At 43.5% G+C, this 25,955-nt stretch overlaps 1 protein-coding gene across 2 annotated transcripts in view; it reads left to right on the forward strand.

The window, feature by feature from the left end:
* Positions 1-25,362, forward strand: part of RCOR1 (REST corepressor 1) — a 205,193-nt gene extending 179,831 nt beyond the window's left edge. The window contains exons 8-12 of one of the 2 annotated variants that reach the window (XM_048485455.1): positions 811-1,023; positions 7,494-7,571; positions 11,422-11,479; positions 14,329-14,558; positions 17,789-25,362. In XM_048485455.1, the coding sequence (XP_048341412.1) occupies positions 811-1,023; positions 7,494-7,571; positions 11,422-11,479; positions 14,329-14,558; positions 17,789-17,830 (621 nt within the window). In that variant the 3' untranslated portion in view covers positions 17,831-25,362. The remainder of the gene's footprint in view (positions 1-810; positions 1,024-7,493; positions 7,572-11,421; positions 11,480-14,328; positions 14,559-17,788) is intronic. The other variant, XM_048485456.1, reaches the window with a different exon arrangement.
* The last annotated feature ends 593 nt before the right edge of the window (positions 25,363-25,955 follow it).

Raw genomic sequence — 25,955 nt, forward strand, 5'->3', positions numbered from 1 at the left:
ACATGGAGAATGGTGTAGTTCAGGTGTTCAGTAGCCTTCCTGTGATCACATTGACAATTCATTAGCAGGTATGGAATTGGCTTTGGTATGAGCCGTTACTGGCATGTTGGGCTTGAACATCTGACTCCTCCAATCTGCAACTGTAGCAGCTCATTTCAAAGTTGTAGAGAGCCAATAGGGTAGTGGCGAAGAGTGGCAGACTTTAATCTGGAGAACTGGGTTTGATTCCTCACTCCTCCACATGAAGCCTGCTGGGTGAGCTTGGGCCAGTCACAGTTCTCTCAGAACCCTCAGCCCCACCTGCCTCACAAGGTGTCTGTTGTGGGAAGGGAAAGGGAAGGCAATTGTTATTCCACTTGGAAACTCCTTTCAGTAGACAGAAACAGGGTATAAAAACCAGCTCTCCTCTCCTTTGATGTGTGGCTAATTTTCAAATTAGGAATCTTAGTTGACAAAGCGTATGAATTTTAATTGACCAAAATCTGCATTAATTTGCATGGGAATAAAACAGCGGTTTTGAAGGGGAGGGGGGAAAAAAAGCTTAATTCTTCATTTCTTTTGAGTGTGTCTCAGCAAGGCACCCCTTTAGAAGAAGCATTTCTTCCTGTGTGCAGGCAGCGAGGGAAATCCTCTTCTCAAATTATTCTGCCTGCAGTTTAACTTTTCAAAAATAACGTATGAATTCATTGGGGTGGGGTAAAGCCGCCGCTGTGGCCCATCTAGGTTTTTCTCTCTGATCCATGCAACCGATTAATCACAGAAAGTGCTCTTCACTAGGCATAATGCGACACCCCGGCTTATGTGTGGCAGGTTTCTACCTTGCAGGCACCACCGGCTGAAACCATCCCTCAGGTCAAGAAGGAAAAGCACAGTAGTCAAGCTGCGAAGAACAGGGCCAAGAGGAAACCTCCTAAAGGCATGTTCCTCTCCCAAGAGGACGTGGAGGCAGTTTCCGCCAACGCCACGGCCGCCACCACTTTGCTGAGACAACTGGATATGGAATTGGTCTCCATCAAGCGACAGGTATGAGTAGTTTCCTGTAGCAAAACCAGGCCTTCTTTTTAATCATCCAGTACTTTTTATTTCTTTTTTTAAAGAGGAGCTGCCATCGGTCTCAATTTTGTGGCTCCCTGGGGGATTTATAGTTTGGACGAGACGTTTTACATCAGGATGAGGCTTGATTAAGAAGCTGTCAACTGAACAGCGTGTGCGCTGGAACCGAATTATTTTTCAGCTTGGCTTTCTATTTACAGTACAGAAGGGAACAGAGCGGGGCCTGCCAGATTCCTGTCTCTTTCCCAAGATGCCACTGTGGACTTCCATAAATTAGAGCCTACAAGCTATGTTCTTTGGACTAAATTCTCCTCTCTCTTTTTTTGGAGGGCATTCATATCAAGCAATCGTTTTGCATTCGTGTTTGGCCAGTATCCTTACCCCACCCCAGACTTGTGTAGCGAACTTTCACTTGATCTGGGCTGGAGGTATGACATCCCCTGTTTCCCTGAATATAAGACATCCCCGGAAAATAAGACGTAGTAGAGGTGTTGCTGAAGTGCGAAATATAAGGCATCCCCCAAAAGTAAGACGTAGCAAAGTTTTTGTTTGGAAGCATGCCCAATGAGCAGAACACAGAAAAATAAGACATCCCCTGAAAATAAGACATAGCGCATCTTTGGGAGCAAAAATTAATATAAGACACTGTCTTATTTTCGGGGAAACATGGTAGTTTCTGACATACCATCCTTGTGCAGTGATCCTATTCACATATTTTGTCAAGGAGAATGCAGGATTGACTTTCTCGGTTTAAAAAGGGGCTTGGACAGATTTATGGAGGAGAAGTCGATCTATGGCTACCAGTCTTGATCCTCTTTGATCTGAGATTGCAAATGCCTGAGCAGACCAGGTATTTGGCAGCAGCAGCAGCAGAAGGCCATTGCTTTCACCTCCTGCATGTGAGCTCCCAAAGGCACCTGGTGGGCCACTGCGAGTAGCAGAGTGCTGGACTGGATGGACTGATCCAACAGGCTCTTTCTTATGTTCTTGGTGGCAGGCATGAATTGTTGCCAAGGGAGACGTAAGCCCTTCCTAATGTGCCTCGTTACCCTTTGTATTCCCTTCGAGTTGGTGTTACAAAGGAGGATGTGTTCCTTCCCCAATGTTATCTGGTCATGTTGGTAATTACGTGTGCGCTCTTTTCTTTTAAAGGGATCCGATTATTTCTCTATTAAGTAGAAGAATGTACTTCTTTTTTGGAGCAGCCTAATAGCTCCAGCTAGCCCAATCTCATCTGCTCTCAGGGGCAAAGCAGAGTTGGCCACCGTTAGTATTTGGGTGAGAAACCAGCGGGAATGACTGAGGTTGTTTATGCAGAGGAAGGCAAAGGCAAACCCCCTCTTGCCCTGAAGACCCCCATGTGGGGGAACTTCATGGGGTCACCAGGAGTTGACGGCACACTTCACTTAAGCCTCTGACTGCAGATACTTCAAGGTGTTGCTTCTTTTTCTTTTGAACCAGTTTCTAGATTTGAATGAACTATTCACATTGTACAATATCAACTGCTGATGATAGAAATTTTAGGCTCAAGATCAACACAGTGTAGCGATTAGTGTGTCAGGGTAGCAGAGGTGTACCTAGGGAAAATGTAGCCTGGTGCAAAATCTGAGCGCCCCCCCCCCCGCCCCCGGTATGAACGGCCACCCTCCTCCACCGCAATCAAACAACAGTTTTTTGCACCAGGTTGTAAAGTCAGTGTCTGGACCCAAGGGGAAGGAGGAGGGGTGGGGGGCGATTTTCCGCCCTCCATGTGACTAAATGGGCACAGCCTGGGGACATTTGACCCCCTATGTCCCCCTGCAGGCTAGGGTCTGGGAGACCCAGGATCCAAAGGCCTGCTTTGTGTTGAAGCTTTTAGAGCCTGCGGCTCTCCAGATGTTCATGGACTACAAATCCCACCAGCCCCTGCCAGCATGGTCAGTTGTAGTCCATGAACATCTGGAGAGCCGCAGATTGCAGACCCCTGTTCTAGAGTGACCTTCAACCTATCACTTATTCTCAGCCTAATGTACCTGAAAGTGTGGGGATAAAGATTAATCAGAGTAGAAGGGGATGATGGATACAGCCCTAAGTTCTTTAGAAGAAAGGTGTGATACAGATACACTCAATGAGCATGTGGGGCTCTTTGCACACACGAACCCATGCCTCATACTGAATCAGCCCATTGGCCCAGTCTGTCTTCACTGATTTGCAGTGGCTCTCCAGGGTCTCAGGGAAGGGATATTTCACACCATGTACTACCTGATCTTTTCAACCAGAGATGCCAAGGATCGAACCTGGGACCTTCTGTATGCCAAGCAGATGTCCTTCCGCTCTGCTCGGCGTGCAGAAGGCCCTAGCTTCAATCCACGGCTTCTCCAATTAAAAAGATTAGGTAGGGGGTGATGTGGAAGACCTCAACCTGAATCTCTGGAGAGTCACTGCCAGACTGAGTAGACAAGACTGACCTGAGTATAAGGCAGCTTCATGCACTAAGGAAATAGAACTTAGTGAAAAATGCAATATTAAGGGGAGGTGGTATTGCTAAAAAAACCACACTCGCACATCCTGTGTGCCCAGCCGGAGTTGATGCCAGAGCTGTTGCTGCATCATTTCTGGAAATATTGTCAGTATTATATGCTCAGGAGCCTTCTGGCACAGACTGGTAAGCTGGCACCGTCAAAGCTGTGTGTGATCCCAAAGGAAGTTGGTTTTAGGTAGCTGGCTGAAGGTTAGAATCATAGAGTTGGAAGAGACCCCAAGGGCCATCAAGTCCAACCCCCTGCAATGCAGGAACACACAATCAAAGCACTCCTGACAGATGGCCATCCAGCCTCTGTTTAAAAATCTCCAAAGAAGGAGACTCCACCACACTCCGAGGTAGTGCATTCCACTGTCGAACAGCCCTTACTGTCAGGAAGTTTTTTCTGATGTTTAGGTGGAATCTCTTTTCCTTCACCTTGAACCCATGACTCCTGGTCCTAGCCTCTGGAGCAACAGAAAACAAGCTTGCTCCCTCACCAACATGACATCCCTTCAAATATCTTATCATGGCTATCATGTCACCTCTTAACCTTCTCTTCACCAAACTGAACATCCCCAGCTCCCTAAGTCCCTCCTTGTAGGGCATGGATTCCAGACCTTTTACCATTTTGGTTGCTCTCCTCTGGACCCGTTCCAGCTTGTCAATGTCCTTCTTGACTCAGCCTTCCATCCTTCCGAGATCGGTGAAACGAGCACCTACCTTGCTGGAGCTAAAGTGTAGATGACTGGGGACAGCAGTGGCAAACTACCCTGTAAACATAATCTGCCTAGTAAATGTTGTGAATTTGACATTTGCCCATCAGTAAGTAATGACCCATTGCTTGCTTACCTTTGCGTACCTATTGTATGCTCATTTCATGATGTTTGTGTATTAGATTATGAGTCTGTTTCAACCACAGTTACAAATAATAGCTTTGGCTCAGATCCTGCTTGTTAATCTTTTTGGTAATGAAGGTTTCTGACATGGATTATGAATGCCTCATGAGTGTCTGGAAATGAAGAATAAACATTAAAAAATCATCAGGTGCTGTTTATTTAGAAAATGCGTATGCCACCTCTTCGGCGAACTGCACGAGGCGACTCACAAAAATAATTAAAGATGAACAAACCAATGGAAACTCCGATCATGAAAAACAGTTGAAAACCCAGAGCATAAAAACCTATCCGCTGCTGCAGAACCGCAGCAAAGACTGAGAAACTATTGGAATGCTCTGTTTATGTCACTGCATATCTCTTGATATGCTGCTTCTTACGTTTTCTGTTCTTCCTAATCCAGGAACTAGAAATTAATACTTGTGTGCAAGCAATCCCTCTTTTACTCCTTGCTGTCCTATAATTGTTGAACGAAAACCCGTGTCGTGATGTCATTGAATGCATTGAATATTTTTTTTAAAATGTCTTTATTATTTAAAAAAGATAAAAAGTTACAGAAATAAAATAAAGAGAGAAAATAATTCAAAGGTATCACTCTGATATTATAGGCACCATACAATATTGATGTCAATGTCCTAACAGATATAACAGATTTTCACTTTCTCAATTTGTGTTTCTATATTATTGTACAAAGAGGAGGTCTTCTACAAACTCTAGTCTGTAAAAAACAGAGAGAGATATAATTAAGTTTTACTAACTGTTCTAGTTAGTAGTATCTATTTTTCTATTTTTTCAGTCATTGTTCATATCTTCCTTATTTAACTAAATTTCATTCCATCACTTATAATTACAGTAAGTTACTCATTCAATTATCTAAGTTGAGTGCATTAAATATTGCAGGTTGTTACCCTGAGTTTCCTGCAATGTCTCAGAATTGCCAGTTTTCACAGGGGTGCAGAATATACTTCCAAGATTGGGCTGCTATGTTATTGAAACTATTTTAAAGTTTAAATCATGGAGTGATTTTTAAAATTTTATTTTACAAAATAAAACAAGAGGGGGCCATTAAGACTAGCCTGTCCAGTTACACAGGTTTTTAGGTGGGAGGAAGTAATTCCTTATATCAGTTCAGTATGAAAATATTCATTGGTCTTTAAGGATGCTTAGATACTTTTAAACCATTTGACTCTCTCCTGGACAGGATGGAATTGATTTAAATCAAATCGATCTAAATCACTAGTCAGTAAGACTAGTTTGAAATCATGGTTTTCTGCATAAACAACACTTTTCATGATGCTGTCTCATGCAGGTCTTGCATTTCTTTATTGCAGTGTTTGAATTTTGCACACAAGCCTGCTTTACACATAGGTAGAGGAGCTTCATTAAAATATTCCCAAACTGGATCTCTTTTTATGGCTGGCTGCCAAAAGGTTTTCTCCTGCAGGGACAGAATATAATAGGATAAATCTCAGACTTTACACACGAGATCCCCAAACTTCTGCTTAAAAGGTTTCATGTTTGCTGCTTGCCCCTCCCTCCTCGTAATTAGCTCCTTGTGCAGATCTATTCCACTCCAAACAATCTTCTGTTCATTGAACTTCTTGAAAATTAGCACGTAAGAGGCAAGGGGTACGTAAATTTGCAAAGGAACTATGGAATTAAGGTATTTTTCTTAACTTTGTGTGTTTATTTTATAAAAATGTTTGCTGTGAAGAAGCAAAGAAGTCCTCTCTGCAGACACAAATTCACAGTTCTGAAAACTGCCGAACCAAGCATCTGCAATAATATCTTCTAGACAAAAAATTGCCCAAAATAATCTAAAACCTATGGAAGAGCATGAAATTGTGAATAGATTAATGAAATTTGTTTACCAAAAACATCTGTATGCTACAGAATTAAAAACTAATCCTTATTTCAATATGGGTAACTTTTGTATCTTAAATAGACAATAATCTTTTGGTAGATTTTTTTCAAAAAGTGTTTTATTTAAAAATCCAATTTTAAATTTTAAAAATCCAATTTCTTAATTTCCTTTTTAAAAGCGTTGATTTTTATCTACCCCACTCCTGGAGGCTAACCAGTGAAAATTGACCCTCCATGGCATCACTGTTGCTAAAAGACTTACGTTACCACACTGGAGAGATAAAAGGCCCACCTGCAATAATCCAGAGGACAATATAATCTTATCAACATTTGAGTGCATGGCATATAGACAGCAATTGCACATGGACATATTTTTAAATATTCGTAAAATGGTAAACTTATCTATAGGCCTGCTACTACTGTTTTTATATTTTGTTGAATTTTCTTATTATTTCCATCTACTAGGGGTAAAATAATTTTTTTTAAAAAAAATTACGGCTAGCCAGGTTTATTCCAGAATATGTTTTCATGAGTCAGAGCTCATCAGATGCATTATAGCATGTAACATCTTTTTTTAAAGAGATTTTTTTGCATCAAATGGGGGGGGGGGGGATGATAGGCGGTGATGTAGAAAGAAGAGATCTGTTTAAAAATGTTCAGCTGTGAGTCCTCGCAAATGGATTCACAATGATGAGGTCAGGTACTCAGTACTTTGTGTTTAATTTGTTACACCTTTGTTGTAAAGGGCGAAGACCTGAACCTATTTCCAAAGTTACTTCCCAAGGGACCTTATGCCCTTTGAATTGTATCTGAGGTGGTCCTGACCTACGCTCCTGACGGTGTAATCCTATGCAAAAGTACTCCAGTCTAAATCGATTGATTTCAATTGGCTTAGAATGGAGCAACTCTGCATAGAATTGCTTTAACTATTCTCTTAGACCTTGAGCAAGCACACAGTTCATTAAGTCCTGGTCCCTGGATGTGTTTCAGTCCTTTAGGGAACATTAGTGACAAATTTAAGATCCAGGTGTGCTTCTCTTCCCCCTTGGAAGAAGAGTGCTGCAGAAAGTTTGCTGATCAAAGTGTGCAGGTGGCTTTTTTATTTTTTGGGAGGAAAAGGTGTGCTGTTTTTCCTTTCCGTGTTGCTTTTATCCATGTTGACGGAAAACCTTTCTTTTCAGATTCAAAATATCAAGCAAACAAACAGCGCTCTGAAAGAGAAACTTGAAGGGGGGATTGAAGAATATAGGTTGCCGGAGGTGAGTAGAGTTACACCTAAAGTTATTTTATCTTCTATAAAAGATCAGGGGTGTGGGGAGCTTAGTAAGTTCTAACTTGCCGTTCAGTGGCTCTGGGCTCCATCAAGATCAATGACTCTGCCTGTAGAGCGCGTGAAACTCTTTGTATGAGCAAGAGTGACTGCTTAGAACCTAACCCTGACAGAGTACGTCTTACCGTCCTGTAATCTGTGTGCTGCTGTACCGGGTAACCCTGGATGCTCTGTGCATAGAAGGGGAACAAAGGAATACATTGCCGTCAGCCTGATGGATTCAAGTATGTGTTGGAAGTGGTTCTGTTACTGTATCGCAATCACACCTACCTGTGAAAAGGTAACTTTCATCTCCTGGATGGAGAACAGGAAGGCCTATGCAAATGTACTGGAGTAAAACTTCAAAGGCCTAAATTGCCTCATGGCAGGAACAGAGTTTTCCTGGGAAGCGAGGACAAAGGGCTGCTGCTATTATTATTATTATTATTATTATTATTATTATTATTATTATTATTATTATCATCATCATCATCATCATCATCATCATCATCATCATCATACACACACACACACACACACACACACACACACACACTCTTATTTATTTATTTATTTATTTATTTATTTATTTATTTATTTAATATACCGCCCTATCCCCGAGGGGCTCAGGGCGGTGTGCAATATAAAACTCATATATAAAATCATACATATAGTTTAAAACAACAGTTATATCCTAAAACAGCGTCCCACGAAACCCTTACATAACCCTCCCAGAACAGAATAATGGGTCCCGGTGGTATTAGGGAACCCATATGGAGCCAGTGGGGAGGGGGCTGGGGCGCCCTCAGCGGCTGGTCTCTCCAAAGGCCCGGTGGAACAATGAAATAGAGGCTAGATAGATTCCAGCTCGGGATTTGGCCAGAGAAGCATCTCTGGGCCATGGGCTCCTGGAATGAGGCCAAAGGAATCCAAAAGGAACATGTTCAGCTGAGAAATCTCTGTAACTGGAGTTTATTTTGTTTCTTTGTTTTGAATTTTCACAATAAAATCCGTGAGAACCCAGCTGGTTGGAGTTATTGGAGGAAAGAACCCAGATTTTACTGAAACAAGCGTGGCTCTCCCAGGCTTGGTTTCATCATAAGGCACTCGGCATCTTCTCTCAGAATTGGTGGCTTGGACTTGACCAAGTTCTCTTCTTCCATGCACCAATTCAGGGATTGCACAGAGAACGTACGCAAGTCAATTTGACCAGTTGTGCGTTTTTATACGTATAAATGTTGTTTAATATTGCATTTAATATAAATACTGAATACTAAAAATCAGTAGGGAGAGGCTGTGGCTCAGTGGAAGAACCTGTGCTTTGCGTGCACAAGGTCCAAGGTTCAATCCCCAGCATAGACCTGAGACCTTGGAGAGCTGCTGTCCATCTGAATCAGCAATACTGACCTTGGTGGTTGTGGGATTCCTGGGCTGTGTGAGTGTGGTCTGGCAGTTTTTGCTCCTAATGATTTGCTCCGAACATCTGCTCATGTCCTGGTGGATGTGGGTCACTTCCCTGCGAAGTGGACTAAAAGCGTACCTCCCACCACACAATGACTCCACACCATGCCGTGAAGAGAAACACTTCTTACCGTGACATGATTCTGAAGATGCCAGCCATAGATGCAGGCAAAACATTAGGAGCACAAACGGCCAGATCACAGCCACACAGCCCGGAAAACCCACAACAGCCAGTTAATTCAGGCAGTGAAAGCCTTTAACAATACAGTATTGACCTTGATAGACCAGTGCTCTGATTCATTATTAGGCAGATTCATGTGCGAACACGTGTGGCTCTGATTCTGTAAATGGTTTGGGTGACTCCATTTCACTAATAGTGGTGCCTTCCTGTTGTGCCTGAAGGAGACTTCAGCTGAGGAAACATTCCCTTGAGGAACATGAGAAGAGCCATGCTGGATCAGACCAATGGTCCATCTAGTCCAGCATCCTTCGCACACAGTGGCCAGCCAGTTTCTCTGGCCAAGACCTTTCCCAGATGTTACCTCCAGGCACTGGGATTCAGAGCTTGACTGTCGCCAAATGTAGAGGTTCCTTTTAATCACTGTGGCTAGTAACCCCTGATAAACCTGTCCTCCATGAATCTGTCTTATCCCCTCCCCTTTTAAAGCTGTCTTGACATGTGGCCATGACAAAATCCTCTGGTAGCAAATCCGACGTTTTAAGCACTCTCTGTGTAAAGAAGCGTTCCTTTTAACCTTGATCTTGATCCTCTTTGATCTGAGATTGCAAATGCCTTAACAGACCAGGTGCTTGGGAGCAACAGCCGCAGAAGGCCATTGCTTTCACATCCGGCTCCTAAAAGCATCTGGTGGGCCACTGCGAGTAGCAGAGAGCTGGACTAGATGGACTCTGATCCAGCTGGCTTGTTCTTATGTTCTTATGTTCTTAACCATCCTGAAGCTATTGCCTGTCATCTTCACTGGATGCCTTCTCGTATTTTGGGAAAGGGAGAAAAAGTGTTGTCAACTCTCTTCATCTCCTCCATGATTTTATAAACCTTTGTCACGTTCTCCCTTAGTCATCTCTTTTCTAAAGTGACAAATTCCAGACTTTTGAGCCTTTCCTCAGAGGCAAGATGGTACAGCCCCCTAATTATCTTGGTGGTTCTTGTCTGCACTTTTTTTTCCAGCTCCACGATATCCTATTTGAGAGATGGTGATCACATTCCAAATTGTTAGGTCTTGAACCAGTAATCAATAAGCAGACTCTAGATGCAGGATCAGTAGTCTTTATTGAGTAGGCAACAAGTTCCCTAAACTCAGGAAGCCAGATCTGCCGATCTGGCTTCTACATTCATATTTATCCCCCAGGTTTGCTCCCTGAAATCCCCCCTCCCAGTTTCCTAGAGAATGTGTGAAAGTGAAGCGTGAACAGAATTGTTGTTGAAAGCAAGCATCCCAAGGCCGAAGCAGAGATAGTCAGATAGCCTCCTGCCAGCTTCCTTCCCCCTCCCAGCAGGGTTAGTCTAGTTATCTACATTGGAAAGCATACAGAAAGAGATCAAACAGTGGGCAGATACATTAACACAGAGGTGTCCAACTCTGGTGCTTCAGATGATCATGGACTACAATTCCCATCAGCCCTTGCTAGCATGACCAATTGGGAATTGTAGTCCATGACCATCTGAAGCACCAGAGTTGGACACCCTTGCATTAACATGTCAGAGAGCGAGTTACATTGTGAAGCATAGATCAATCCCCATACAGCAAAGCCAATACTCCCTCACCCAGGTGGGAAATCCATCGCCCCGTGGCCCCTGGATGGCTGGTCCCAGGAAAGGCAGATGCCATTCCTGACGGTGCCATAGATCTATAAAGAGGCATTATAACATTGGCAGCGCTGTTTTCAATCCCTTTCCTACTAATCCCTAATACAGAGGTTGCTCTTTTCACTGCCGCAGCACTCTCCTTATGCTAGAGAAAGGCGTCTGCATTAGCCCCTGTAATCCTTTGTTGCCATAAGTAGATTGCAGGTTAGTTCGTCTTGATGGATAAACCTGGGTGATCCTGACATCTAACTCCCCTCTTGCACTGACTGGCCACTCGTCTGCGCCTTCCTTTCCTGCAGCCAGTCAACAGTTGACTGTATGGTTAATTGAGTCTGCCATTTAACTGTTCTTTTTGCTGAGACTGATTAATGCAGGCTTTGTTTAACAAATGACTCTTCTCTGTCTTATGGCTTAAGCAATTTGTTCATTTGTATGCGGTTGCCTGGCTGGGATTTGAAAGCAGGCCTGTTACCTAAGCAGACGATTCCTTTTATTTTTTATCATCGCTTAGGTTCTGCAGAAGTTCAACGCGCGCTGGACCACAGATGAGCAGCTTCTTGCTGTGCAAGGTATGGAGCTCTAAATCGATTCCCAGTTGGGGCAAGTGACTCTCGGTGGCTTCGGGATGGAGCAGTTCCCTCTGGGCTAATGAGGAAGGCGTCTGGATCCTCCTACATGCGCTGCATTGTCCGCGTGGAGGTTGTCCTGTGGGGGCTCAGCAACAAGTTCTCCTTTGGCACTGATGCAGTTTCACTGCAACACAGATATGGCCAGAACTAGACCAAAAAGATCACATGGGCTTTTTCTGCACACAGGAGCCGAGCTAGTCCAGTGTCTCAGTTAAAACAAGCCAAAAAAAGGAAGTTTAGAGACCCAGAACAGCCTCAGAGAAAGGCAAGAAACAACACAATGAAATGGTCTTATGTAAGTTAGAAGTCACCTCACTAACTTCATGTGATAAGGAAGCACAATTTTGGCAACTAATTATCTTCACTTCTGCGAAGGTGAGACATTCTTGCCCCTCTCAGATGCTTCTGCACATGGACCGCAATGTACGGAAGTGGAAGCATCTGAGAGGGGGGAAGGATGTCCCACCTTCGCAGAAGTGAAGATAATTAGTTGCCCAAATTGTGCTTCCTTATCAAGTGAGGACAGGTAAATATTGTTAGATGATTTTAAAAACGCAGAAATATGGGAAGATGAAGTGATGGAGAGCTTCTTCTCAGAAGGGGTTTCTTGCTTGTGATCGACTTATCTTTGGGGTAAGATACTTTCATGGACTCATGTAATTGTCCTCCTTTAATTATCTGCGTAACGATGGAAGGTATAATTTTGTTGATTTAATTTTTAAAATGTGACGGTTGTAATAAACGATTAAAGGATAAGCAGAGATTTTCACTTGGGTATTGTACGCAGAATAAGCTTGAGATGTCGCTGAGGCATATCTCGTGTCAGGAGTTAAATGATCTGATAACAGGAAAGTGAACTGGATGCCCAGGGCTTTTACCAGGCGTCATCTAGACCCATCTGTAACTGGTGAAATGTCAAATGCAGTTTAAACATCTTGCACTTGTCAGCTAGTAAGATGGAAGGTGTTTTGTTGGAAGCGGTAGATCCACCCATGAACCACCCCTATTGTGGTTGAAGACTGCCAGCAACGAATATGAATGTTGCTGCTGCCAGGTTTGCAGTCAGTTAGAGCTATCCTCAGGGTTGTTTCCACTTGTGTAAAGATATATGGAGTGGATCTTCGGTGGTAATTTCATTCCAGGTATTTCATTGTTCAAATTCCATTCATTCATTCAAATTTCATTGTTCCATTCCATTCATTCATTCATTCATTCATTCATTCATTCAAATTTATAGACCACCCTTCCCCAGGCTCGGGGCGGCATACATATAAATGAATAACACTAGGTCAATGAAAACATTTTATCTAACTCCCAGCACCAAAGTTTAATATTAGCGCCACCATAGTTTAATATTAGCTCCCAGTGTCATAGCGCCCAGGGGGAGGGGGGCGTCTTGCACCGGCACGTGCCAGTGCTGCACAGGACACACATATGCCCCAGGCGCGGTTCCCCCTCGCTATGGCTCTGTTAGCTCCACATTCATGCATATATTGTGGGGAAAAACGGAAGGGGGAAGGTGGGAAGGAAAAGGGAAGCCAATTAGAACGAACACTGTTGTGGTCCTCAACCATAAGCCTGGAGAACATCTCTGATGTGCATTCCCTGCAAAGCTGCACTAAGTCCCACAGGGCTTGGGATTCCCTTGTCAGAGCATTCCCCCAGGCTGGGACAAGAGCCAAAAAGGCTGGTCAGGTGGATGCAACGTGGAGCGTTCAATATTCCGACCATTTTGGTTTTCATTTGGGAAAGTGTGCCGTTACACCGGTGAAAATGGTCTTGAGGATATGGGCAGCAATGTGGTGAAATCTCAGTTTTTGGAGAGGAGGCCCAAGGAGCCGTCCTCAGTAGATCTATTCAGACATAAGTCCCATGTTACTCAGTGGAGCTCAGTTTCCCAGATAAGGTCTGCATCTTCAGTGAGCCAGGGTGGTGTTATAGGCAGAGTGAGCTGAGGGAGACCCAAATTTACTTTCTTACTCTGCAACAAACAGTGGCTGACGAAGCTCACTCAATTTAAGCCGCCTTGCAGAGGGATTATGAGAATAAAAAGGAGGAAGGGAGAACCGTGTATGCTGATCTGAGCTCCTTAAGAAAGGAGTGGGTTGAAAGAGCAAATTAATGAGAAGACGAGCAGAGTTTCAGCATACCTCAAGGTTCCTTATTTATCTTCTCCTAGCAGAAGCAGAGTGCGTTTTATGCAAAGACATGTAAATTTTTTTACATAATTTGCATAATTGATGAAAATGTCAACTTTTCTCAGTACAGAATTTTTAATTTTCTAAACTCCTGTGACGAATCTGCTGTTGTTATTTATTTAGGGAGTATATATGCCGCCTTTCCAGCAGATTAGAAATAAAAACAATGCCATTAAAAATATAATAAATTATCAGTGTAAAAATAAAGCAAGCCATTCAAAACCAGCTGGGCGTATGAAAACAGCGTAAAACAACCCTTGAGTAAGCACCGTAAAATCCCCATGAAATAGACATAAAACAGCTTAAACAGTAAAATAAGCCCCGTTATAAAGAAACTTTAAATTGTGGGCTGTGGGTTGACAATTGGGATGAAGTTGACATGTTCCATTTACCCCGTTGTGGATCCATCGGGGCAAACTAGTTCCATACTTAACTTTGTATCGACCCATGCCACCCCATCTTCTTTCATTCTGATAAGATACAGAGCCTCAGCAAAATGAATCCAGGCTTGGTGTCATTGTGCCGCTGTGTTATCTTTAAAGCGTCCCCAGCTGTGGCGGAGCACCTCACCCATCTTTCCCCGTTTTCTAGCAATCAGGAAATACGGCCGTGACTTTCAGGCAATCTCCGATGTGATCGGGAACAAGTCCGTGGTGCAAGTGAAAAACTTTTTTGTAAACTACCGGCGACGCTTCAACATAGACGAAGTCCTTCAGGAGTGGGAAGCGGAGCACGGGAAAGAGGAGACGAATGGAACGAGCAACCAGAAACCTGTAAAGTCACCGGACCCTAGCATTAAAGTGTCCGAAGAGGAAGATGAGGTAGGTCTCTCCCCCCCTTCCTCCCCGTAATTTCAGGATGAATTCAGAGATCTCTCCATGGGAAGGGCTGACAGTCATGAATCCTTTCGCTCACATTCTCTGCAGTAGCTCTGATGGTGTATGAGAGAGGAGACGATTCTGCACCCTTCCCTTCCCCTATTTCATCTTCCCAACCCATAAAACCATAGAGTTAGGAGGTCCACAGAGACCATCTAGTCCAACCCCCTGCCGAATCCAGGATCAGCCTAACGCATCCCTGAGAAGTGTTCATCCAACCACAGCCAGAAAGGCCCACTTTGAGTCCCACTGATCAGGAGAAAAGCAGGATATATTTTAAATAAATATAATAACTCAAATAAATAATAGCCTAACTAGGGCCCTGCAAGCCCAGGAATAAACCCTCCTGGCATCTGAAAGGGTTGCTGGAGAGAAGAGAACACAGGAAAGATTTGTGATCCTTGCATCTGCAGATTGCTCAATCCAGTCCAGAAGCCAGTTAAAAACAGATGTTTGAGGCGTTTATTTGGTTGTCTATCCAGAGTCTTCTCCTCTCTAGTATTGTTAAAATAAGGACTATTACCTACTCCCCCCCCCCCCCACAGTTATTTTAGGGTCTTGTGCATCTGAGACATTTCGTCAACTGTGGGTAGCTACATTTTGAACTGGGTGGCGTCCATTTTTGCATCTTCTTACCTGCATGCTAAGGATGCCCGCTAGCCACAACTTGTAGCAATTGAAGTCAGCTTAAGGATCCTACAGGATGCAGACAGAGAGGACTTAGTAGAACAGCCTGAAAGATGGGTTGACGTAACTTTAACATTCCAACTGATGAAGAGTTCTGGAGAATCACAAACTTGCACAATTTATTATGTCGCTTTGGTTTTCATAAAAATTATTAACAGGTTTTGGTTTTAGATATGGTGACAGACCAGCACAGTTATCCGCTTTTTTGTTTCGTTCTGTTTCTCTCACCTGTCTCCCACTTTTTAATACACATGTCAAAGACAAGGTGGGCTTTTTAATGAATATAAAAGACAGTTGCTGAGCAGATCTGAAGAAGGCAGGGAAATGAGGTAGGGGTGAAGGAAAAGCACCCCAAGGAAATGGAGAGGAAGTTAGCAAGGGTTAAAGGGGACACGTACACTCACACATACGATACACGAACTGAGCTTTGCAGGAAGAAAGGCAGCCCACAAATATTCATTGTCAGGCCAGCCACTGGAGGATTTTTCCATCTTTGCTTTAACATTCTAGAAAACTCAGGGGGAGCTTTTCCCCTTCGGAGTGTGTTGTAGCCATTTTCCCTTTTAAAACAGCCACGTGCTCCGAAAGGGGTGTTCTCCCTTTCCCTTAGTTTGTTCCTCACCACTGTTATGTGAGGATGAGTTTCCAGCAAAATGTCCTCCTCCTTGACTCTTTGCCTTCAAGAATTTGTGGAATTTGTTGCCTGTTCGCCTCTTCTGTTCGCCAAGCCACAGAAGACACTGTTTAAAAAATGATCCCCAACATAACAAAAAGTGACCCAATAAGGATGAGTAGTCGTTGTTTTTATTGTATCTGGGGGAGGGGCAGAATTGCAAAGTATTAACGTCACTTTGCTCCTAAAGGCCGCTATGGCAGATCAACCCAGTTCAAGGCTAGTCTTGCTGTGAAAGCCCAACACTTATATTATCTGCCTTGGCAGAGTGTACTCAGGCGTTGCCGGCGGAGTCTCCCGCTCATGTTGACGAGCCATTGACTCCTTCATTGATTCTGTCTGGCAGGAGATCGGTTCCAACTTGACACCTTTCTCAGTCCCTGGAGTGCTCACGCTGTGCATCTGACACACACACACACACCCCCAAAAAGGCCAAGACAAAGCCCAAGCACCAAGAGAAATATTGCTCAATTCTGAGCATGGCTGGATCTCTGTCTGTCACCAACTCTTTTAAATAATAGACTAAATCCTATGAGCAGTTGTTTTACCCTATCAAACTCAGGATGATATTACCGCACAGTTTTATCTGTATTTTCTCTTGATGCCTAATAAAGGTCTTTGAATTGGAATTTAATAGACTAAATTATGTTGACCTGCGAACATTAATGAATAATCAGACTTTTACATTCTATCATCTATCTTATGACGTTTGAACATTCTCTCAACCCCTCTGCAAACATAAACACCCAACCCAAGGAGAAAGTTTCACCCTGGCCTTTTCCCTGATGTTTTTTAAAATACAGCTCTCATAATTTTGTCATGGGAAACACCAAATACACCTCACACTTCTTTGCAGCCCGATAAAGTACAACTCAAAAAAGCATTATCCGGTATTTACGCTACCAGAAGCCACAATGACTAAACTGAAGCTACTGTCACTTTGTCACTGGAGAAGACTTACTGGAAAAGACAATAATGCTACAAAATGTTGAAGACATTAGAAAAAGAGGAAAACGTAAGATGAGATGGACTGACGAAGAAAAGTACTCCGTTTTCGTGACCTGAGCAAGGCAGTTAACAATAGGACTTTTTGAAGGTCAATGATGTCAGAAATGACTTGATGGCACATAATATACAGAACGGGCTTTTTCCATTATTGTTCTCCCATCCCTTTCTGAAGGCTCTCTGAGAGAAGGCCAAGCCTGTCAGTTCCAGGGACAGGACTACCCGTGGCCTTTGGCAAAGTATAACACAGCCACCCAATTTTAAAGGGGTGGGTGGGTAGAGAAGAGCCCATCCTCTTCTGCCCCATTCAGCTTTGGGCTGCTCCAGGTCCTGCAGCACCTCAGCAGAGCACAAAGCAGGTGGTTGAGAAAGAGGGGGCATCAGGCATTCTAAACAATGAATTGTCACCAACCCCAAACTCTTTTCCCCTTTGAGTATTTAAGACACACCATAAGTCCCCTGCTAAAGTCTCACATGACCTACTACGACCGGGAGGGAGGGAGGGAAAGGGAGGGAGGGAGGGAGGGAGGGAGGGAGGGAGGGAGGAAGGAAGGAAGGAAGGAAGGAAGGAAGGAAGGAAGGAAGGAAGGAAGGAAGGAAGGAAGGAAGGAAGGAAGGAAGGAAGGAAGGAAGGAAGGAAGGAAGGAAGGAAGGAAGGAAGGAAGGAAGGAAGGAGTTTCCTTGAGGATGGACAAAGAGACAGAATTTGTTTCCTCAGGGATGGATAAAGAGGTTCTCTGAAAACATGTCACTGTGAAATCATGTACCCCTCCATGTGCACACACTCTTTCCTTCTTTTCTCTTCCAGGCTACTCCTGTCTTGGATGTCAGATACGCATCTGCGTCATGAAAACTCAGGTAGCCGAGAACAATTTTTTGTTTTTGTTTTGACTACTGTGTTATCCGCGATATCAGGTATTAGCAAAACCTCAGATGGCCAACTGCATCATATCTCTGTGGACAAGCAGCTATTACCAAAAAAAAAATAAAAAAGAGCCCAAGAGTGAGAGAGAAAGAGAACAGATTTGAAACGAAAGGCAAACGCCTCCCCACACAGGCCCTGCGGCCCTGCATTATATTGGCCTTAATTTTCTCCTTGCTCCTCCGCACTGCCTCCATTTTACGCTTCTACGTCTTCTGGGACGGGTTTCTCCGTTTTCGTCGATATCCTTCCTCAAGCATCGGCTTCTCCTGGAACCATCCACGCCTGGCGAACGGGCCTTGTTCAGGAAACCCTCCTCTTCCTTTGCCACCTCTCCACGCCAAGTTGTTAACCTACTTACAGCGGGTGTGTCCAACAGCTACTCCTCAAGAGGACGTTAGTATGTTTATGGCCTTGTGTGGTTTCTGCTTATTTTCTAATGTAATCATTATTTCTAAGACAACCCTCTTTTTGATCAATGAATTCCCAGTCCAGAAAAGCGCTGTGTGAGTGCCCAGTGGTATGGCAGGGTCTCAAATCGGGGTGGGAAGGGAAAAATATGGTTGGGGATGAGATTCTCGAGCTGTTGCTCGTTTTGATTTCTGTCACGCCCAGTTCTTTTCTCGTGGCTGTCTTCTGCTACTTTTGGAAAGCTCACCCAACAGGTTGTGATTTTTTTTTTAATGGTGGTTATGATTCTTGTAATGACTTCTTATTTAGTGCAAAAAGGAATGTGTAGCCTATAATCTGCTTTGAAGTAATCTGCACGCAGACCCCCCCAAAGTACACTCAGCGTACTTGCAATGTATTCTCGGGATGCCAACACGGTTGACCAGAACATCAAATAGTTAAAAAAATCAGCTTTCTCTATCTCTCTCTTTTTTTTTAAAGAACACCATGTATGCCTCTGCTGCTTCTTATTCTTTTTTTAATATGCAGGGGTCATTCCCTGTTCAAGTGAATAGTGGCTGCATAGGTTCTCTGTTTGGGTAGATTGCTTGCCTCAGTGGGAGTTCAGCCATGACACCATAGCACACATTTTAAAGAGGGATTTTTCGTCTTTCTCATGGGACCGCCCAGAGGAGGAGCCAAAGCCTCCAGCCCTACTTTTATCCACCAATACCAAGAACTTTTTCTTAATGTTCTTTCAGCAATGTACAGACAGAGTTGGGAACACCCCAGCGCTGAGGGAATGTCGGCGGCCTAGTCCCTTGGGAAAGACTGCCAGGGCTACATAGTCGCTGCCCTTTCTAGGCACTGGGTTAACGCTGTGGGAAAAGTCAGTGACTTCTCCCATGCGACATCGCACGCCGCACCTCGGCCTCATGGGAGATTCCTTCATCACTTGCGTAGCATCCAAAGGGTCCCCCTCATTTGAGGCAGTATTCTTAAATATTTTCATCAGTCACCTTGCATTCACAATGTAAATTAAGCTAAGATTTTATACATATATTTTTTAAACTTGACAGATCTGGTTGTTTTAAGCATGGCAAATCAAAGGGAAATAAATCTGAATGTCTCCCAAAACCTCAATGTCAGGGAGCTTCTTTAGATACTGAAGCGAAATACAAGGTTAATGTGTAGCTTAATAAACAAACCCTTTTTCTCCCCATCATAAAGGGCCCAATCCTCAGTGTTCTCTATCATGTCCTCTGGGCTAACTGCACCATCTCAGCTTGCAGTCCCCCTAATTAAAAATTGCCTTCAGCAACTGGAACTGACCCCCATCCCCTGCCCCCAACAGACATACCTGTTCACTAAACGTTTTGCTGATTAAACTGCTGGTTAAATTGATCACCGCTTACAGCATCCATTTTAACAACAAGCAACAAAGACGTCAAGGCAGGGGGCCAAGGCTAGTCACAACTCAGTTTCCTGCAGGAAACTATATGATGGTGCCTGTTTGCCTCTGTGGCCACATGCCGCTGAAGCACAATAGCTTATCCCTTGCTGCCTACCTTAGCGTCTTTGCATAGCAGCGGGAATACATTGTTTTACATAAATTAATTATAATAGTTAAAAGACCTGCAGTACTATCCTAAGCAGAATTATGGCCTTCTGAGTCCGCTGATTTCAGTGGATTTAGGAAGGTGTAACTCTGCTTAGCATTGCACCATAAGATATCTCTGAAGCTCTCTTTGGGGGACAGGATTGACGTTCTGCATAAGAGGGCAGAGCTTGGCTTTCTCATCCTTTATTGGTGGACTTGGCAATTAATTCATAGCCAGTTGTTAGTAAGCGTTCCTTATGAGCTCATGTTATCAGTAGCCTGTAGTGATCCTCCACCATCTTCAGGAGGCTAACGTAACAGCAACACTCTAGCATTTGCCCAGCCTCTGTGATTTAACCATGCAGTTTTCATCAAACACTAACAGCCCCATCCAAAGGGTGGGGACAGTGGAGCAGCAGCAGTGCCGCCACTCTGCCTCCAAAGAGGCAACCGGCAGCACGGGGGCTAGGGGGGAAGGAATTACTTATGTCACCTTTTTTGGAGGTGTAAGTCCACACCATTGAAGGGGGTGGGGTGTTCTTAGAATGCTCCCCTCCGCACTGATGCAGACATTTGTTGCAGCGGCTAGCCACTGCAGGGATCAGCTTCCAGGTTTGAGTGCTGCAGTGGTCGGCCACTGAAATAAGTACTTCGGTGCCAGCGTCCATTCCAGTTTGCACAGTGCTGGTGGCACAGACACCGCTGCTTCCCTTCCACCACTTCCAATGTGACTTCAGCCCCACCCCCTTTGGATTGCACAGTAAAACGTTCTCGTGACATGATGCTGTCATTTTCTGGGTTGTGCCAGAGTGCTGACATGTTGGTATTGCTCATGCGCTCCCCCTCCCCCTGCTGGTTTCTCGACACTGGCTACCCTGTCACTACCCCACTTAACCATTTCCACATCTTTGCTTAAGGTACGTGGTTCACAAACGGCTCTGCGAGAGCTCTTTACTGGAGCAGTTAAAGGCTAGTAGTACCCATGTGGCAAGTACCTTTTGAGCGACATCTGATTTTGGCTGCAATCTGACGCAGGAAAATCTTTAAATGCCCAGGGTCTTATCTGAGTCACAGAGAACCAGCAGCCTTTTGAAAAATAGCACCAACTAGTCTAATATGGAAAAGAGAATAAGGAAGCAGCTAGCAAGCAGATGATGAAATTTCTCGCTGTGTTCCATAGTTAACTCTTTCAGTGACGCCTCCTGGAGCCTGTGATATATGGTACAGTTTACCAGCTCTAGGAGTTCCGTTTTTAACATTCCTAGCCCAGGAATGCTTAAAGCTCTCAAGTGATGTGATCAAAATTTGGCATAGATGGCCACATGGTTGGTGAAAAGGTTTGGGTTGACACCTGGTCACTTTTTAAAACAAACAACCAGTTCCTTTTTTGTTTTTTTGGTCCAGCCGCCGTGCTTTACAGTGTGCAATTTTATCAAATATTTTAGGTCATTTTAAACCACTGAATTATCAAGGAATAAAGGTTGACTGGGATTGGCTGTAAATAATCTGCCTCAAAGTAGTGTCGTAGAAATTCCCCCCTCTTGGGTTTTCTGCCATTGCTGGACTGTACCACTTCAGATTGTGGATGGGGGGGCTGATTATTGGAAAGTTTTCATGTTTTTTTTAAAAGGAAAACATTTCCAAGTGCAGGAAACTTGTGCAGTGTTACAGACCTGAAAGCGCTAGATGAACTGGGAAGGAACAGTTTAACATTTCTTCCCCACCTGCTATCTCAAGTGGTACAGTCCAGTGAGGAGGCTGCTGTTTGTGTGGCTTGGCTCTGAGTCCAGGTATAATAACACTGCAGCCCCTCTCCGAACCAACCAACCAAACATATTCCGAAGACGAATGGTTTTGGGCTCAATGCCCTGTGGGAGGTCAACACGAAACCCCTTTAAGAGCAGGGGAAACCTTCCCTACTCCCTCCCTTTTTAAATTATAGCCATCTGTGAAACAGAGCAGCAATGACTTTTTTTACAGTTACTTCAGCTATGCCTGCAATCGTTACCTAATTAAATGAAATACGTTTTTGCGAGTTTTTAAATAATCAGGTCTTCTGTGTGGAATTTGCCTCAGTTTTATTGTTCAAGCATTAAATTAATCGAGGCTGTGCAGTCTGATGAGAAGGGTCCATGAAGATTACGGCCTACTATGTAATATTTGCTTAAATTTTGTTTCCAACTATCAATGTGAATGTCATAATTATATATTTTGTGGAAGATGGGGAAATTTTAAAATTTCCTCCTAAGTATAAGTTATTGTGTATAACAACAGTATCACTTAGGCAAAAAGTGGTACTTTTAAAAAACTTTTAGTTTTAGAAATCTTAACAAATGTATTGTATATGCATTGAATTTTACATTTGTTCTATTTAATTTTTAAATATAGTTGTGTAACATGCTAGGCGATATTTGTTTTCTTCCCCCCTCATTTTTTCCTCTACCCGCTTATACATTGAAATACCTTGTTACTTGAATATTGTATCCTAAGTGGTCTGAAACACAGCGATCAAAACTTCTGTAACCTAGAACCAGGGGAGGAAACAAACATTGGTTAAGTTTGAACAGGTTCTGTTAATTTCATACAATTAAGCACTAAGACTTCATTCAGATGTTACGATTAACCTGGCATACTTAAAGGAGAATGGTGTGGATCCACCAGAGTGCTTCTGAAAGTGGAAGGGTTTCCACCCATGGAGTGTGATATTCTAAACCCCACCCTTGTGCTGCGGCCTAAAACAACTCCCCGGATGTTTGTGTACGTGGCAGAACAAGAAAGAGGCACTCTGTGGGCAAAAATTGTTCCATGTGCAGAAATGCTCCAGTAGATCTAACCAAAAAGTCACACATTCTGTCCTGTTCATAAACCCAGTAGGTCTGCTTCTTACCTTCTGTCTGGCTCCCATCAGTGAGATTATTCTCAATGCTGTCACCCCTACAGCTGGCACACAGCGAGATACAGCTTTGTGCAGCAAACATTGGCTTATGAATTCATGTATTCATACGAATTCATATATACAAACCACAACCGGTGCAAACTGATTTTCAGGACCTGTTTGGCATGAGCCAGTGTGCTCTTAATTTATTGGTCTGTCTACGTTCAGCTATTACAACTAAACATCTAGATAAAATTAACTGGGGGTTCGTTAAACAATAGTTTACTGTGCCACCTAAGTACTACCTACAAGTAGTAATGGGTGCAGCCACAAGGGCTATTGGGATACATCCGTTTTCAGGGATTTCTGAACAGCTTTTGTGAAATCTCCCTTTCAGAGATTAATGCCTAGCTTGTCTTGCTGGTCAGTATATAGTCTACCTGGATGCCTAAATTGTCCTCATCCTATATGCCTCCATGGAAGTTAAATATCCCTTCCCTGTACTGGTGCCTATGTTGGACAAGCAACTCTGAGTGATGCTGCTACTCAGCAAACTGTGGTTTAAGAATTCAGACACCTTAGCTTCAAACCTTAGTTTTTAAGTCCTAAGTTAATACCCAGCAACAAACTCAAGTTTGTTGACCTGTCTGCATTCAGAGGAGGGGCTCCGGATCACTGATAAGAGCATCTTCTTTGCATGCAGAAGGTCCCAGTTTCAAACTTGACATCGCCACTTAAAACATCAGGTAACTGGTGGTAGATCTTCCTCTGGAGAGCTGTTGCCAGTCAAACAAATAGACTATTGGCTCTGACTCAGTATAAGACAGGTTTGTGTGTTCAGAAAGCACAACTAACTAGGGTTTGAGTAAGCTATGGCTTGCAAACCAGGATTTATCATGCTGCCTGATTGCAGCCTAATTCTGCCCCTTCTTCTTTGAATTCTACAACCACAAATGGCTCACCAGAGAGCTACTAGTATGTCTGATGGCTCTCAGCTCAAGTCCCAACTGATCCTGACTTACTGACGCTTAGTGTCATGCTGGAAACTGGCATGAACTCAGTGGATTTTTTGTTGCTCTCTTTAAACTGCTGCCCCCAGGTCACATCTCCAAAGTATCTTTAAAAATCCCCCTTTGTTTCAAAAGGAGTTTGTCACGTGGCATTGGTGGAGGAGGGGGGAAATGCTGTTATTCTGAGAGAATGACATCTAAAGCTAGCTCCCTTGCGCTCAAGAATCTAGTTCCGTAGGTTGGTTTTTTTTAAATGGTAATGCCTTGTTCAATTATGAGCCTAATTACAGAATGAAATCCTCCTCCGCCGTACTTCTTTCATTACTTTTGGTAAGAGAGCCCTTTTTTAAAAGGCGCCGTCCTGGCAAACAAGTATCTTTCCTATTTTTGACCTGGCTGGAAGATGTTTATTATCACTTTTGCTGCATCCTTATGAGTTCTTTCCCTTCCCTTGACCCCCAAGCTTACTCTGCCCACCAGCTATGCACTGATCCATGCATGATCCACTTCCTGCAAAGTATAAGGATTTCATCTACAAAGGAAACCTCAACTATTTAGCAAAAGGTTCACTCACAAAATCATGAATGAGATTTTTTGGGAGACTGTCGTTTAAATTGTCGTAGAGATGATCGTACTCCCAAAACGGATGGCACTATTTTAACAACAAATAAAACTGTGATTTCTGTTAGCCAGTCAGAACCTTTGTGCAATGCTCCAAAATCTAATTCTGCCGTTGCCAGAGATCATTGCAGATTTCTTTTTCTTGGGCACAATCCATCATGTTCTTGCGTGGCATAGCTTCCACTCGTTTCAACAGTTTAGAAGAGAGAGTGAAGAGTTTTGGATTTATATTGGGGATTCCTCAAGTGTAATCGGCACTGAAATGAGAGGGAGCTGCGTAGGCCCGGTTCCTGTTGGGTTGCTCTCGCTGTGGATAATAAAGCACAATAAAACAGTGAAAGCTCTAGTTCTGGAAACAGAAGGTCAGTATATGTCTATGCATGTTGTATATTAATGAGTGTTTACATTCATATTCTCCTCAAATTAAATTTATACTGGAGTGTATAGTATTCCATTATGTAGATTTTATTAATTTTGTTAACTTCTCATAGACAGCTTGCAAGTTTTGGGTTTTTTCCCCCCTCTGAGATTTTATGATGTATAAGGTTAAGTTTGCAAATAGAATAAAATGCTGTATAGCCTTTGAAGTGATAAAAATTATGCATTGGGGGGGGGCGGGGCGGCTAGGGTTTTTTAAACAAAAACATATGTCATAATAATGCTGTTGTAAGTAATATTTTCCATGTCTCTTTTTGCCTGTGTTTTCCCCTCCCTATAATTTAGCACACTTACTGTGATGAATGTTCATAGAATTATAAAACTGCTTAGCCACTGAAAAGAAACAGTTTTGGGAACCCCCTCCCCCTCATTGAATTATCCATTTATTGTAAGAGGAATTAACAGGAGGGGTGGAGGGGAAGTCGCAATTTTTCATTTGTAAAATTATACGCCGTTCATTTTTCTATAATTCCCAATGTTCGCCAACATGAAATAAAATGAAAAATCAAGCCATTGATAAATCAAATGAGTATTAACAGCCTCGTCATTCCAGAAAGGAAGGGGGGTGGGGTTGCGTCAATACAAATCCACGAGAGGCTCGAATGGTTCTTCCTTAAAAGGTTATTTTGGGTTGATTTGGTTTCCGTGTTCGCATCATGGCAATTTTGGTCTAGTTCCAAAAGATGAGGGAGGAAACGGCCAGCATGGTGTAATGGGTAAGAGCAACGGATTGTAATCCGGAGAACTGGATTTGTTTCCCCCACTCCTCCACATGAGGCTTGCTGGGTGACCTTTGGCCAATCCCAGTTCTCTCAGAACTCTCTCAGCCTCATCTAACTCACAAGGTGCCTTTTGTGGGGAGAGGAAGGGAAGGAGTTTGTCAGCTGCTTGGAGGGTCCTTGCAGTTGAGAAAAGCAGAGTTTAAACACCGGCTCTTCTTCATCTCATGTTAGTGGGCAACAGATGCGCATAAAGGAGTCGTGAAGGTACTTTTGGACTTTGCATCTCACTGCCAGCCACCCACCTCGTATTTCTGGTAATCCTCATCCATGCTGTCAGAGAAGTTGCATCGGATGCACTTCATCGTTGTGTCCAACCAGCTGTGGTTTGACACACGCA

This window comes from Sphaerodactylus townsendi, linkage group LG02 (genome assembly GCF_021028975.2).
Source record: "Sphaerodactylus townsendi isolate TG3544 linkage group LG02, MPM_Stown_v2.3, whole genome shotgun sequence".
In the NCBI taxonomy this organism is placed as follows: domain Eukaryota; kingdom Metazoa; phylum Chordata; class Lepidosauria; order Squamata; family Sphaerodactylidae; genus Sphaerodactylus; species Sphaerodactylus townsendi.